Genomic DNA, 15,725 nt, shown 5'->3' on the forward strand with positions numbered 1-15,725 from the left:
ATGCAGCAAGGCCGAAAACCAACATTGAATGCCCATGACCTCCGATCCTTCAGGTGGCACTGCATTAAAAACTGACATCAGTGTGTAAAGGATATTGCCACATGGGCTCAGGAACAGTTCAGAAAACTATTGCCAGTTAACACTGTTTGTTGCTACATCTACAAATGCAAGATAAAACTAACATGCAAAGCAAAAGCCATATATCATCTGAGATGGCCTGATGCAAAGTGGAAAAGAAAAGTGTGCTGTGGTGTGGCGACTCCACATTTCAAATTGTTTTTGGAACTCATGGACTTTGTGTCCTTCGGGCCAAAGAGGAAAAGGACCATCCAGTTGTCAGGGCAAAGTTCAAAAGCCAGCATCTGTGATGCTATTGGGGTGTGTTAGTGCCCATGGCATGGATAACTTCTACATTTGTGAAGGCACATTTAATGCTGAGGTACATACAGGTTTTGGAGGAACATATGCTGCCATCCAAGCAAATCCTTTTTCAGAGACATCCCTGCTTATTTCAGCAAGACAATGCCAAGCCACATTCTGCACGTGTTACAAACAGCATGGCTTTGTAGTAAAAGAATAGAGTACTAGACTGGCCTTCCAGCAGTCCAAACCTGTCTCCCATTGAAAACGTGTGGCACATTATGAAGCGTAAAATATGACAACAGAGACCCCGGACTGTTGAGCAACTGAAGTTGTACATCAAGCAAGAATTCCACCTACAAAGCGTTAACAATTAGTGTCCTCAGTTCCCAAACGTTGATTGTTGTTAAAAGGAGAGGTGATGTAACACAACGGTAAGCATGCATCTGTGCCAGCTTTTTTGGATCGTGTTGCAGGTATCAAATTCAAAATGTGTGACTATTTGTAAAATAATAAATAAAAACCTAAGTTTATCAATTTGAACATTCAATATCCTGTCTTTGTAGTGTATGCAATGATTAAAATGATTTGCAAATCATTGTATTCAGACACTGTTATTGGAATTGGGGTTTGTAATTGCTTAGTTTAAGCAATAAAGCAAAGTTTAACACAACCACAATTTACATTTAAGCTCTGTAAACAAGTCACTAGTTTTGTATTCATTCAGGAAATCTAAATCTTTAATGATGCTGTGAGATTTACAGAAGAGAATCAAAAATGACAATACACTCCTAAAAGGAAGGCACAAACCAGTTAAACTTTTTGCTTGATTCACAATGCTGCTCACCTGGCATTTGGTATAATGGCAGCTGGGTAAACAGACTTGTGCTGAAACCAATGAAAGGACAGGTGTTTTAGCATGTTACTGCACCAATTAAAATTCACTAAAATTAGGTATAAGACAACAGATTTACATACATTCACCATACACAACTTTAGGTACACCATATAACAAACAGCTTCACCATCCTCAAGTACAGTACCTTTAATCAAAAATGTCTTTAACCCAATGATAAAAGTCAGAATATGGTTTTACCATAATGGAAAGTATCCCATTGCATAAGAGAATACAGAGCAAAAGGACAAAAATGAATTAAGACAAAAGCTTAGAAGAATGATTAAAAGCTAAATCAGTTAAACTTTCTCCCTGAGAAAGACCTCAACATCTGTTCACAGTGTCATACAATAAAAAAATATATATACGTTTTAAAAATGACTCACATATGGATTGAGATGATTACAAGTTGTAAACAAACAGTGCCTACCATTTGTAGACACTTTTTGCTGTGTTCACTGTAACCAAGAGCAACATTGTTTTTTTCTTCTTCTTAATTTACAGTGGAAGCGCCGAAGATAGACCTATACATTCACTGTTACAGAGTTCCCAGTTAGTCTAATTTAAAAACATTTCCCCTCTACCATTCATTTTCTATAGGTCTTGTTCTCATCGTTGCAACCATTCATGCCAACAGTGGATAAAAAAAAAAAAAAAAAAGCCTAAACACCGATGTTCAAATGGCAGGTGTTTGTGATATCAAAAAGCGATAAATAAATAAAGCCCTTTTCCACCGTTGTGCCCTATAAGATGTACAACTAAAAAATGTTTTAATTTCCAATAGAAGTAGTAGAAAATCTGAGATCATGTGGTTACATAAGTGTGCACACCTTATAACTTGTATGTGACTGTTAAAAATTAACCAATAACATTAAAATAAACATGTTAAATGGGAGTCAGCACACACCTGCCACCATTTGATGTGCCTCTCGTTAACCCCAATTAAAGTTCAGTTGTTCAGTTCTGGTAGGTTTTTGACTCCTCTTCCCCAATGATGCGCATGTTTTTTTGTTTTTGTGTGGGAGGAAGTACCAGGTGAAAACCCACGCAAACACAGGGAGAACATGCAGAAAGACCAACACTCAGCTTTTAAACCCGAACCTCCCAAGTGTGAGGCAGACCTGCCACTTGATTATAGATTGTGCTACCCATTGTTTTTCCTAATTAAGTAGACTCAATCTGTTCCCTTGTCAAAACATTCTGACACAACAAAGTGTCATTAAAGTGTAAAAATAACTTAAAAGAAGTTAACCACTGTATAAAAAAAACTAAAGTAAAAATGCTCACTTTTGGAAGGTGCCTGACAGACATAAGAGACTGTTAGCAGGTTCTCTTTGTCAATTTCATACTAGTCATTACCCAGTATGGTGATAAAACAAAGATATACGAACTTTTGATGGATTTTTGTAGCAGAGACTTTGGTTGAACACCAAACTTTGGTGCTTCAAGTGAACAGCATTATGTTTTGGTTGTAATGACTCACACAAAAATTGTGCTCCATTACATGATCTTGTACACAAACAGTAGCTGCTATGGGAGTCACTTTTTTGTTTTTTTTTGCTCAGTTACTGTAACCAAGTGCAACATCTGTTAGTGCTTTGGTTTCCAACCACATACTGTCAACCAACTCTGTAATGTTTGGCCTGTACCTTTTACACAACAACCAAACAACATCCTAAAGTGTTTTTTTCCCCCTTTCTTACTCCCCAGAGGACATATTCATCTCAATTACATTGAAGTTGTCTCTGTGGTCAGCATTCAGTCCTTCTTTCCTTTGTGACCATTAGCAGCCTCTTTTCGTTCCCTCTGCTGCTTGTGCCAATTCTTGCTCTTGCGGACGGTGAAGCGAACAATGTCCACCATGAACACCCAGGATAGCGCGTACATGGCCACGCCTCCGCACTTGATGAAGAATCTGGGCCTCGGCGAGATCAGCTCACAGTACAGCATTGTGCCTCCCACAAAGATCCGCATCAGCACAAAAAGCAGCACGAACAGCGCGTCCACAGTGTACGCGAGGGGCGTGCCATAGCGTCCCGTTTGCTTGAGAAACCAGCGAGCCTGAAGCAGAGGGTTGGTGATCTCGCTGCCGAAGAGGACGGCACAGCCCTCGATCCCGGACTCCCCCAGCCAGAGAGTGAGCAGGATTCCCAGGATGGTCATGGTGTGGTGGGCCAGCATGACGGCTCCCTCGGTACGGAAGTAGACGCACCAGGCCATGTCAAAGACAAAGTAGCCCAGGCTCAGCAGCATGGCGCTTATCTGCAGAGGTGTGTTCTTTGTACCTTATACAAAAACAGAAGTTTTCACATTTGTGAATTCCTTCCATTTATTCTCCATACTGCTTCTTCTGTACAGGGTTGCAAGTGAGCTGGATCCTATCATAGCTGACTTCATGCAAAAGGCAGACTACACCCTCGACTGGTCGCCAGTCAATCTCAGGGAACAGGAACATTTTAAAAAATATACTTAAATACTTATTCAAATAAAATATATTGCACATAATTTTTTTATTTAAAAAAAAATCATACCTGCATAAATGTTTAGAACAGTTCTTAAAGATTAAATGCAATGCACTGAATTGCCAGCCTCCCCGAAAAACAAGAACCATTTAATATTGTACTTCATACAAACATACCACAATTGCATAATTAAAAAATATTAAAAAGAATTAAACAGTTTTTGCCACAATTCAATGGACATTGTGTTGCTCCTTCTGGTGGATGTGCCTTGATCACCTGGGGGCATTACAGTAGTATAATACAGACATACAGATATACATGGAGACATTGCAGCTCCTGCAGTAATATTATTTGTTTCTCGCAGAGGATACAGAAAAAGATGCCTGTAAGTATTGTTGTATTATCTGTCTACATGTGTTGCTCCAGCGTTTGTGTTCAAATAGCCGTTGCTTAAATTATAACACGTAACACCGATGCTATTAGCCCGTCTGTGCCGTTTTTTATTGTGTTAGGAAAAAGATAGTGGACTTCAGTAAGGCAAAGTTATGTAGTTTTGTTAAATACACAACATGTATTTCACTTTTCTTATGTTTAGTTTGACAAACTTCCACTGGGAGTGGCAACGAGTGATGCACTGAAATGAAAATTCTTGACGGAAACCGAAAACCAAAACTGAGGAACCCAGGGCCGAAAACCGAGAGCCGAAACATCAAAATAAATTAGAAATCAATCAATCAAACTTTATTTGTGCTTTTCATAGAAAAATGCAACACAAAGTGCTTTACATTAATTAAAATATGAAAATAAATCAAATTCGCCAATTATTAATTTCGAAAACTATGCCAGTGATGAGTAAAATTACACTTATAGCTATGACTGCAGAGCTGCCAACCTATAGAAATACACTTCCAGAACAATTTGTCTGAATTTCCATATTTTAAAAAAGTATGTCAAGAACATTACAGCAGGACAGTTACTGCATGAATATATTATGTAATAGGATAAAAAAGAAAATTTGCATACTGTTCAATTTCACAACATAATTCTTCCTCTATAATTGTTAATAAAGTATGGCTTCAAGATTTGTTATTTCAAAGTATTTATTGCATCAACCTTGTAATGCCAGACGGATTTGCAGCCAACTGTCTTCTCTTGCATGCTCTTTTTATATTTCCTGTATCCACTATTGCTGCTGAAATGATGCAAATTTCCACCTTGTGGACTAATAAAGGTTATCTTGTTTTATAAAGATTTATTATATTAACAGGGACCTCGTTTGATGTGCGCCCTACGTCTGAGACGCACAAAGGTTAGCACGGATCCATAAAGTACGATCAGTTTGCGTTTTAGGACGCAGAGCTATGGCTTAGTCCTCCGTTGTGGAGCTGGAAGCAAATGGTTTTCTGTGTCTTGTTTGTTTCTATGTGCCCTGCGATTGGCTGGCGACTGGTTCAGGGTGTACCAAGCCTCCCGCCCGAAGAAAGCTGGGATAGGATCCAGCAGCCCGTGACCCTAGTGAGGATAAGCAGTTAAGAAAATGGATGGATGCATTTATGCTTATTTCACATTTATTGTTGTTTATTGTTGATTGATGGAACTATGTCATTATCAAACCATGAGTTGGTGCGTGTACGTAGTAAAGTCACCCCCCCAGCCAATTTAACTTGATAGTTTAATACCACCATAGAGTGCTCGTGTCTCAAATTTTTGCTCGCAGGTCAAAGGAAAAATATCGGCCGAACAACGGCTCGTATCTAAAGTCGGGACACTCGTATCTCAAGGCACCACTGTACTTGGAGAGAGGTATTTTTGCGGTGGTACTTGGTGTAAAAAGTCTGAAAACCACTGATCTACAATATTACTCCTACCTGGATAAGTGAAGGGCCAGGGTCCATCCACATAACCGATGTAGGCCGTGATGGAGACAGCCAGGATGCCATGCAGCAGGGTGACGAGGCGACAATTCCATTCGCAGCTGCGGCGGCCGTTGACATGACACAGGGCAAAGTAGAGCGACGCCCAGCCGGCGAGGCTCAGGAGGGCGCCGAGCACAACCATGTTCTCCTCTGAAGACAACAACAACATCCTGCTCATTGAGATCGCTTACAGTAGAAGCACTGTGATATTCTCTCTCCAACAATTAGCCTTTGCTTGTGAAAGAATAGCACAAGCAGGCTCTTGAGGGTCCAGTGGGGTGAGGGGACGTCTCTCCGCTGGCTGTGACGTTTGTACCATGCAGCTGGACGGACCAGCCCTCGCTCCATGGGCGGCACACTCTCTCCTTGCAGAATGCAAAACTAGATGAGAGATGACTGGGTCTTAGACGTTCAGATCTTGAGCAACTCGTCAACAAATTTGGAAATGTCTGTTATTGGTGGGAATAACACAGTAATTTCAAAATTCCAGGAATTTTCAAAGTTGGAAACTTTCACTGGTAATGAATGTGAATTACAGTGGACCCCCGCTATTCACAGGGGATAGGGACTGGGGCGGACCACGATAAGCGAAAATCTGCGGATAATTGACACCAATTATAATTGCATTTAAATTTAAATGCCAGAATTCTTTGATAAGCGGGGATAAACCACCAATAACCATTTTCGGGATAGGTTCCCCCACAATAAATAAAAAAAAGAAAAGAAAGAAAAAAGTGAGGTTTTTTTTTTTTTGCTCCTGTTCGGCTGTTAGGTCAAGCAGAAAGGAGGATCTGTATCCCTTTGATGCCGGAACAGTTTTACTGTGTCACCGTGGACTTTTTACGCTACCGCTGTGGTTTCTTAGTATTTTGATGGATATCTATTGAGAATCAGAGTCGAACAGAACAAGGTTTCTAGAGGGGAGTGAGAAAAGAATACAACAAAAGACAAAGCACTAACCATAAACAAGATGCATCCATCCATTTTCAACACCGCTTATCACTGGAGCCTATCCTAGCTGACTTCAGGCGAAAGGCGGACTACACCCTGAACTGGTCGCCAGTCAGTCACAGGGCACATTCTCACATGCACACCATCACTGAGTGGGAACTGAACCCATGCTGCCCGCACCAAAGTCAGGCGAATGTACCACAACACCATCAGTGACCATAAACAAGATGAGGAAAGTAAATCATTATATCTCTAGAACAATGACACATTAGATATGTGTTGTATGGAGCAGCAGTGCTACACTCTGTGAGGGAAGGACAGGACAAGGACAGGAGGGGAAGCATGCAGGACATGGGTCGTGAACCCGGCTGTACAACTGAAGTGTGGGGGGAGCGGCTGTATAAATTCTAAACATCTATAGAGACGAGCATGTAAGTGAGGGGATAGTCAATCAATTTGCCTATTCATGAGTTATTTGTAGCAATAAGTGCGTGGCCCCACACCCAGCGAATAAGTCCCAGGGGTTGTGTGTCTGTGGAAACAATAGTGAATTGACACCGTTTTGCATGCACAATGACTGACAGAAGTGTCCTGTAATTGCTGTGCCTGCACCGGGGAGGCTGACGACCCCACCCAATCAATCATGAGGTGGGGCGGGCCCAGGAGTCCACCTGAGAGCAGCCCTGAAAAATTTTAGTGAGTGGTGTAAGAGTGAGTCTTGATGTTCAAGTTGTGCATCATTCACTACAATAAACCCAAATGGAGTCATCCAACTGCCACCCACTGGTCAGCCATTTTAGTTTTGAAGGACGTTAGTTTGCAACTACAACAGCTGACCAGTATGCAGTGTATGTGATGACAATCTGAAGAAGGCTGCGCATTTTTGACATCGAGACTCAGGAAAATAGAGGAACACAGTTTTTGGCAAGCTGTTTTGGAACCCTAAAGGCCTTTTCACACTGCACTTAGCAGAGCGCTGCGCATCCCAGCCAATCAATTGAGGGGCGCGATCAGGCCCAGGGGTCCACCCGAGAGCAGCCCGGCAGACGGGACACGTCCCACACCGAGGGACCCAGGGCGGTCCGCCGGCCCCACGAGGCGCCCCGAAATCCAGCCACCCAGCAGGGGCCTCAGGGACCCAATGCCACCCCCCATCCAACCACCCCACCCCACCCACCACCTCACACGGAGTCATCCCATCCACCGGAACCCACTAGTCATCTTAATTTTGAGAACTTTTGGGATCCACTGACTGTTGTGACTAATGTGCAACTTTGACAGAGGTCCACCGTAATGACTACTATGCATAAAAGGGTTTGAAATATAGTTGGGCAAAGCATGTTTGGGCATAATCCTGATCAAACCAATAGGATTGCATGCACCTTTTCATCATTTCATGGACATTTTTGCTATATTGACCATTTTTCATTTTCTGCAAATAAATGCTCTCAATCAGTGATTCTCAACTGGTGGGATGGGACCCAAAGTAGGTCATGGACAGGTAGAAAAACATTTATAGTATAACAATTCAGACTGTTAAAACTGTTACAGTTGCTTTGGTCTGCAGCCTTCATTTTCTAAAAAGAAAATAAACCATTAATGTTGCACTTTCCTGAAAAGATCAGTACCAAGCTGTAAGTTTTGGTACATGCAGTTGTTCATCCTCAGTTTCTCAATGAGGTGCTCTAAAAGGCATTTCAAAACATGTAAGTATGAGTAGTTACGTTTTAAAAATTATATTCATATGTTGTCAAAGGCTATTTTTGAACAAAACGTGTTCTTTATTGTTCCTGACTTCTGGAAAAGTGCGTCGCAACTTTGCTCCAATAGAAAAATGTGGGTCCCAGGGCGAAAACAACTGAGAACCAATGCTCTAAACAACAATATTTGCATTTGGAATTTAGGAGTTACGTTGTCAGTAGTATAGAATAGAACACATTTTATTCAAATATATATCTATAAATAGCAACATCAGAGACACTGATACGTTCGCAGTGGATTCAATTTTCCTTTCTCGAGCCGTATTTTTAAATAAATAAAAACACTGCGCTGGTGTACCTAATGCGGTGTCTGTTAAGCGTATATCACATCACACATGACAATCAACTGTTTTCTAATTACACACTGCCATGTGGTGACTATTTGAGGCGTTTTAAGGCAACCAGTTAATGAACTCGCGTAACTCATCCCGCTAAAAAGGTGAACCGACAATATAAATTCCTTTGTTTAATGTGGACGTTACAGCAACACATGGTTGAATGGGATGCTGCCTCGTTAGCCGGGGCAAGCTAACATGCTAACAAACCGCACTGCCCATTCCCACACATTGTCAGCCGGTAAAAACAAAACTATTATTACCTTAATGGCGCACATGGGGATGAAGTGACATCAGATATCTAATGTCTATGTATCATAAACGTTAGCTTGCAGTCGTCGCTAACTGTTGTGCTCCATTTGCTCTTCATGCTTCGTTCGCCTCACGTTAGACGCTCACCAGGTAAACGACACCATTACTTGCGTTATCCTAAACTACATTTTATCTCGCATCATTTCGCGTGTTATTTGTTTTTTTTTTGCAATACAAGACGGTAGTGTTTCTACTTCTTCACCCTACTCTGCAATGGATGGATGCTTTAGCTTTTGTCCTTCAGCGACACTCCGAGGTCAGGCCCTGGCATTACACACAAATTGTGTTCCAAACTGACACCGGATGGATAGAAAGATATTAGAAATAAGAAAGATATTTTATTTATCCGGTAAGTGAAATTTTTTTTTTAAATTTGTTTATGGTTATACGTAATACATAGGTATTGATATATTTTAAGGCAAAAATAATACATATACAGTGTATACACACATACAGTATGCATATACACATATGTACACATACTGTACTAAATATGTAAAATGAATATCATTCACATTAGACACTGTTTATACCATCGATATTCGTGCCTCTCAATTTATACTCATTGCTCAACTATGACCTTCTCTGTGCCTCACAGTTCTGACGACAAGGGTTCAAATCCGGCCTCGCCTGTGTGGCCTTTGCATGTTCTTCCCGTGCCTGCGTGGGTTTTCTCCAAGTACTCCGGTTTCCTGGCACATCCTTGGCTGGTGACCAGTTCAGGGTGTACACCACCTCTCGCCCAGAGTCGGCTGGGTTAGACTCCAGCACGCCCTCGACCCGAGTGAGGATAAGCGGTTTGCAAAATGGATGGATGGATGTTCTTTATTATGTACACCATTGTAAATTTGTAAATATTGCCAGCGTTGTATCTAATTTCCATCACGGGACGAACAAAGTATCTGTCATTCATCTAGCCATACAGCCATTTTGACCTCTCTATCTGCTTGGAACAGGTAAATATATTACATATTAACTGCACAACGTAACATGTAAATGCATTTATATCAGTGTTGTCATTTTCCCTCATAGATCTCTCAAAAAGAGAATCTGATGCACTACTTTTATTCATTCATCTTCTTTGCCGCTTTTCCTCATTAGGGTTCTTCTTATTGTTATTGATAATAATAAAAATGATTTATTTCAGTAGCATGGTGGCTGCCATGACTGCTTCACAGTTCTGAGGTTCCTAATTGTGGAGTTGGCATGTTCTCGTGTTCGTGTGGGTTTTCTCCACGTACTCCAGCTTCCTCCCTCATTTCAAAACATGTTGGGTTCATCGAAGACCCTAAATCGCCCATAGGCGTTAATATGAGTGTGACTTTGTCAACATGGAGTTTGTCTACATGCTTTTTGCTTGCGACCACTTCAGGATGCTCCACCTCTCACCAAAAGTTCCAGCTCACCCGCAACACTATAATGAGGACAAGTGCAATAGGGAACGGATGGATAATAAACATACCCCTCGCACAATTCCAAGTACACTTAACGGCATATTGACATCAGTTGGGGAATAAAACATGACATGTTGCTTTCAAGAGACTTTGATGAGTACTACTACTAATGATGTTTTTTTTCTTTTTCTTTCATTGGAAATCAGCAATGCAGTGCAAAGACAAACTTCAAAACGGTCCTTGTATGATGCAACTTTTTAATGGCACATTAGCTAACAGCTTCATTTGCTCCTGATATAGCAAATCCGTACATCATATTAAAAACTCTTTCATAGAAAAATAAGAAACACATTTTTCAACTTGAGTTATACCAGGGGTGGGAAACCTTTAAAAAACTCACCGTACTCAATGTATGAAAAATTATGATGCAAACGTATATTGTCAGCGTTTGCGGATTAAATGTTTCCGCACTGTTCCTCTGAGGTTGCATCTGATTTTAGAGTGGCATGACAGGGCCGGATCATATGCTCAAGCAGTTGGTTGCCCACCCCTGTTCTACATAAGCATACAGTATCAAAGGCAGAAATATTAAGGCACTTGGCTCAGTGAAATTTAAAAGTTTGGCTCTTTTGTTAATCAACGATATTGCAATACGGCTGAAACAAAGTTATTGCTGTGTTTGGTCCCACAAGTTCAAGAAGTTCTCTTTGAATAATATAAGTGAGCATGGATTTGAGCTGCATAAATAATATTTCACCGTATGGCAAGAGGACGCAAACATGAGCTTGTATAATTAGAAAAAAAAAATTAATAAAAAGACCATATGGTGGTAGGAGAGGTGCTTCTAGAGCCACAATGCAGTTAGTGAGAGCGCCAACATTGGAAAACATCCTTCTGAATAGCCTCTTTTAACCCACATAGACATTACAACCCTCCTTTTGGACAACCTTACGAGTCTTACAATAAGGCGGCAGCATGTGAGTACCAGGAATGCACACCCTAAGATGATGGGGTCAAACCATCAAAAGAGGACTCCTATTAAAAGACCGAAAACACAAGACACAATTGGAAGCGTTGCGGAATTAGTTTGAATATTTCTTGTTGTGGTTTGAGGACCCGTGGTTGAGTTTGCTTGGATGCAAAAAAGAAAAGAAAAAGAGGAGCAAAAACAACAACATTTTGAGAAGCTATTTATAACAAAGGTTTTTTTGAAAAAAAGACAGTCCGGTAATGTCCTTCTGAGAGCAAAATAAATAAATCCAGCATTGACAAGCATTTTCTTTGTCAGCCAATATGGACTAAAGCTGAGTTTCCCCCACAAAAGTACATGTATTGCCATAGTATCACATATTGTTGATAAGTTAACGTTACAAATACAACAGATATTAACTTATTCCAACAAAGCTTAATTGTTTGTCCAAAACTTTGTGTGTGATTAAAACCCCCAAAAATTCACTCTGGACCCACTTTGGGGGTTTCGACCCGCAGTTTGGGGAAAGCCAATACAAGACTGCTGAGAAGCTGTATGCAAAGTGTTTTTCACCGAGGGTAGCGAAGGCACCTCCACAGTCAAGTTTTCCTTCGTTGATGAGCGTCTTTCACTGGTGTGTCATCCCTGGTGACAAGTCTCCCTCCAAAGTGAAGGCAATAATCACATTATCGTTGAGGGTGATTGTTTTTTTCCTTCTCGTTCCAAAAAAAAGGCCTCATTTTTTTCCCAGCATCAACATCTGGAACTCATCACAGCACCACCTGATCCAGTTTCACACATTATCATATAAAATGCGGCCCAGTGTTGCTGTAAATAGCACAGCCAGAGACACGTCAAACTAGGTCTCCTCGTCCCAAAGGCATAGCTGTTTTTGGGGGACGTAGTAAGTGAAGTGGTAGCCCTTGCTGCAACTCTTGATGCCACATTTGTAGGTGGAGCCCTTGCCCGTGGTGTCACGGCTGCGGCAGTACTTAAGCAGGCACGGGTACCACTCCAGGCGCAGGCCGTACATGCACAGGCACGGCTGCCACAAGTCCTTGGTGGCGTGACAGGCCTGGAATTGGGGCACCTCAGAATTGTGGGGCAGCGCCTCAAAAATGGAGCCATCCACGCCTGGAAACAAAGGAGAATTACAAGCTACGTCACACCAAGCGACCCGACCGAACTGAACAATCACGAACCAATTACAGTCGATGACTTCCTTCAAAACATGGTGCGACTGTCAAGGGAAAAGCGGATTTCCTTGGGCGCTGTAGCTATATTATAACGATATGAAGACAGGAACTGGGCGAGAAATGAAGGAGAGAGTGCAAATATTTGATAGGCTTTTGGCAATGCTCGCCCCATTTCATTGACTGCACTTGTGCATTCCCGCTACAAAGACTCTCCACAGTCAAGTATTAATGTAAAACACAGTATGTACGTGTATACTGTATTGGTACGGCTTGAGGGATGACCGGATCTTGCGTCGTAGCCGGAAATGGTGATCATGTGACATATCATTACATTTTTGATTGGCCGTTAACATCTGCCGTACAAAGAGAGATCCAGCTGGTCACCACCAAGCCGTACCAATACATACTATATTTCTGTATACAGACAGTATATATAGTGTTTTGCAATATTACTTAACTACTTTATATTTCTAATTGCATACATACAGTACACCTGTGTGTAAGCAGATGAGTGATACACTTATTTTTGTCTAAACTTGCCACTTCCGCCCTCCATGTAGCCTAATGTATTGCAATCGTGTGTAGGTCGATGCCACCCTCTCCTCTCTTGGCATTACAGGCACGCGACCCCTTATTTGAATGACATTTAAATGGTAGTTATGTGATGCAAATCAGTGGTTCATAATGCAGATTTCAAACATGACACCTAGACGTCAAATCCTGAGGTCCCTAATATGCATGAGTACGGCAGCCTTTAAGTGTCGAGAAGCATTTTTTGTTAAGTGCTACACTGTAAAAGTTGAACTTGTAATGAGTTAGTATGTAAACAGTTACAGTATCAACATTCCAATTGTCACTTTAACCATATAGCCAGCAGAATCAGTAGTGAAACATTAATTACCCTGACTACTATTACCTAAAAGGTCCTGAACCCCACTAAAGTTAAAATCCTTCCTTCTGCAATACATTATGTATTTAATTAAGAGTGGGTTATTTGGGAGTTGTGAGCCAGTTTGCACAAGTCGTGTTTAAAAGTAGCAGCAACAAGGAGGGGAGATGGGGAAGCTTTATAATGCAAAGAAGATGCATCTGTGATGGCCTCCACAGATAATGGTGCAAGACCATGACCATCTGACATTGTTTCCTCGTTATAACGCTGCTGCAAGGGGACAACAGTGCTGCTTTCATGCACATTCTTCTCACTCTGATACCGTTTGGACTTCATTGTGCCAATGCGGAGACAAGCATCCACAAGGGAATGCTTTTGTGTGGTCTTCTTCGATATTAGCGGCTGTTTGCATATGCAAACATATCTGCAAATGTAAATGCTGAAAACAGAGCACAGTGGTGCCTTGAAATTTGTGCATTTGAGTCCATCTCTTAGTGATGCAACACAAGAACTGCTACATTACCTTCTCATGCTAGCTGCAACTGTAGCTTGCTGCCGACCGGCTACCAAATGTTTGTGATGGAGTTTAGTTTTTTTTTAAACCATTTTTCAGTACAATAGTAGTTGATTTCATTATATACTTGTGTTACAGTTAATATAAAAAAAGGTCCATCGCAAAACTTAAATTACGTTCAATGAAAAACCTGTATGTTCAAATTCTGTAATTAAAAAGTACAATAATCGCGTTTCTTGGGATTAAAAAAAAAAAAAAAAAACCTTCACAAAATGTATGCTTCCATTGGACATCAACAGCTGTTATTTTTTTATTTGAATTAACCAAGACTCCCTTTTTTCGAGGTTGCAAATGTTAAATGCTAAACAGTTTGTTATAGCGTTGCCATTTTATACCCGTTACAGTTAATGTGAAAAAACTTCATAAAACTTGTGCTCAATGAAAAAAATTTATACTTTTTATGGGAAGTTGTTATTAGGTCTGAGTAAAAGGCCATTAAAATACATACCACTAAGTTTTAGCTTCATTCGACATCGCCACATCCTTTTGCTTTCTCCCTCCAATGGAAAATAAAATAAGGACATGTATTAGGCAGCGCTGCCAAGTGTCACGGAACGTCTTTATTTTGTAACGGAAATCAGTGAGCGTTGACTCGTTATGGCTGTAACACTGACTGTTCCGGATATTGGGAAAGAAAGGGGAAAAAAAATAAAATAAAAATAATTTAATCTAGTGTCTGACATTACACCCACATTGAACAGCTGCTCGGTGCACGCGATTTTATTACCTCCCCCCGGCTGCCAAACCGCTGGGGCGAATGTTCTCTTTGCCTGCAGTGTCAACGCATTGCAAGTCACTGATCTTCACCTCCACGGTAGCAAATAAGCTACACTTCTTACAACGCTTCTTACAAAAGTGTCAAGAAGGGAAAACGAGGAGTGGATAGGCAATGACAATGTCAAAGCCATGCTCATTGCTAAACTATCATGTCATGCAGTCGCAAAACATCAAAATAAGTCATTTGGTGGTACAATACACTTATCAAGTAGGTCTGGCCTCAACGGCGTTTTCACAGAGCGTAACCAATTTGAACAACAGAATAACAGGCCAATTAATAAGTGTTTAGTGGTATAAATGTAAAATAAAACGCATCTACGAAGGATGACGCATCTGAACCGGAAATGAAGTAGTAAGCCACTGTATATGGCAGGTTAAAAGTATATTGTTATTACTTATAAATAAAAGTATAAAAAAAAGTATATTGTTATTACTAATAAATATTTGTAACATAACATTTATTTGTCCCACAATGGGGAAATGTGCATCATTTCAGCAGTAATTGTAGATATAGGAATTATAAATATGTTATATAAATAGCATGCAAGAGAAGACACACACAAGAATTACATTGCACAAAATAGAAACTATTGTCCATACATAAACTATGCAATTCAATCTATCAGCAATGTTATTTTGTTTACAAAATAGAGTGCTGAGTTTTAATTTTGACATTTGAGATCTGATTAATCTGCTTTAATAAAATTGCTTATTTTGTTACCAGGGTTGAAAACAGAACTGGCAAAATGCAAATTAATACATAGACAGATATTTTTGAATAAGGAATGTCAAAATCTCATATACTGGTACTTTGATTAAGGCTGTGAGTTCCATTACAAGGTTGATGTAATAAAAGACATTTAAATGACAAATACTGAAGCCATAATTTAGTCATGGTTATGTCTGTTGCAAGGTAATGTTCTTGACAAAATTT

At 40.5% G+C, this 15,725-nt stretch overlaps 2 protein-coding genes across 3 annotated transcripts in view; both read right to left on the reverse strand.

Annotated features, from left to right (window-relative positions):
- Positions 1 to 1,098: 1,098 nt before the first annotated feature.
- tlcd5a (TLC domain containing 5a) lies at positions 1,099 to 9,151 on the reverse strand. 2 transcript variants are annotated; one of them, XM_061681673.1, is made up of 3 exons: positions 8,943 to 9,151; positions 5,586 to 5,783; positions 1,099 to 3,540 (listed from the first exon to the last, which is right to left on the reverse strand). In XM_061681673.1, exons 2-3 carry the CDS (start codon positions 5,773 to 5,775, stop codon positions 3,014 to 3,016), a joined length of 717 nt encoding a protein of 238 aa, XP_061537657.1. In that variant the 5' UTR covers positions 5,776 to 5,783; positions 8,943 to 9,151; the 3' UTR covers positions 1,099 to 3,013. The 2 variants fall into 2 exon arrangements, with proteins under 2 accessions (XP_061537657.1, XP_061537656.1); XM_061681672.1 differs by having other exon boundaries at positions 5,586 to 6,014.
- Positions 9,152 to 10,631: 1,480 nt separating this feature from the next.
- Positions 10,632 to 15,725, reverse strand: part of oafa (OAF homolog a (Drosophila)) — a 28,354-nt gene continuing 23,260 nt past the window's right edge. The window contains exon 4 of the mRNA XM_061682536.1: positions 10,632 to 12,489. Within this exon, the coding sequence (XP_061538520.1) occupies positions 12,215 to 12,489 (275 nt within the window). The 3' untranslated portion in view covers positions 10,632 to 12,214. The remainder of the gene's footprint in view (positions 12,490 to 15,725) is intronic.

This window comes from Phycodurus eques, chromosome 7, assembly GCF_024500275.1.
Source record: "Phycodurus eques isolate BA_2022a chromosome 7, UOR_Pequ_1.1, whole genome shotgun sequence".
Classification (NCBI taxonomy): Eukaryota; Metazoa; Chordata; class Actinopteri; order Syngnathiformes; family Syngnathidae; genus Phycodurus; species Phycodurus eques.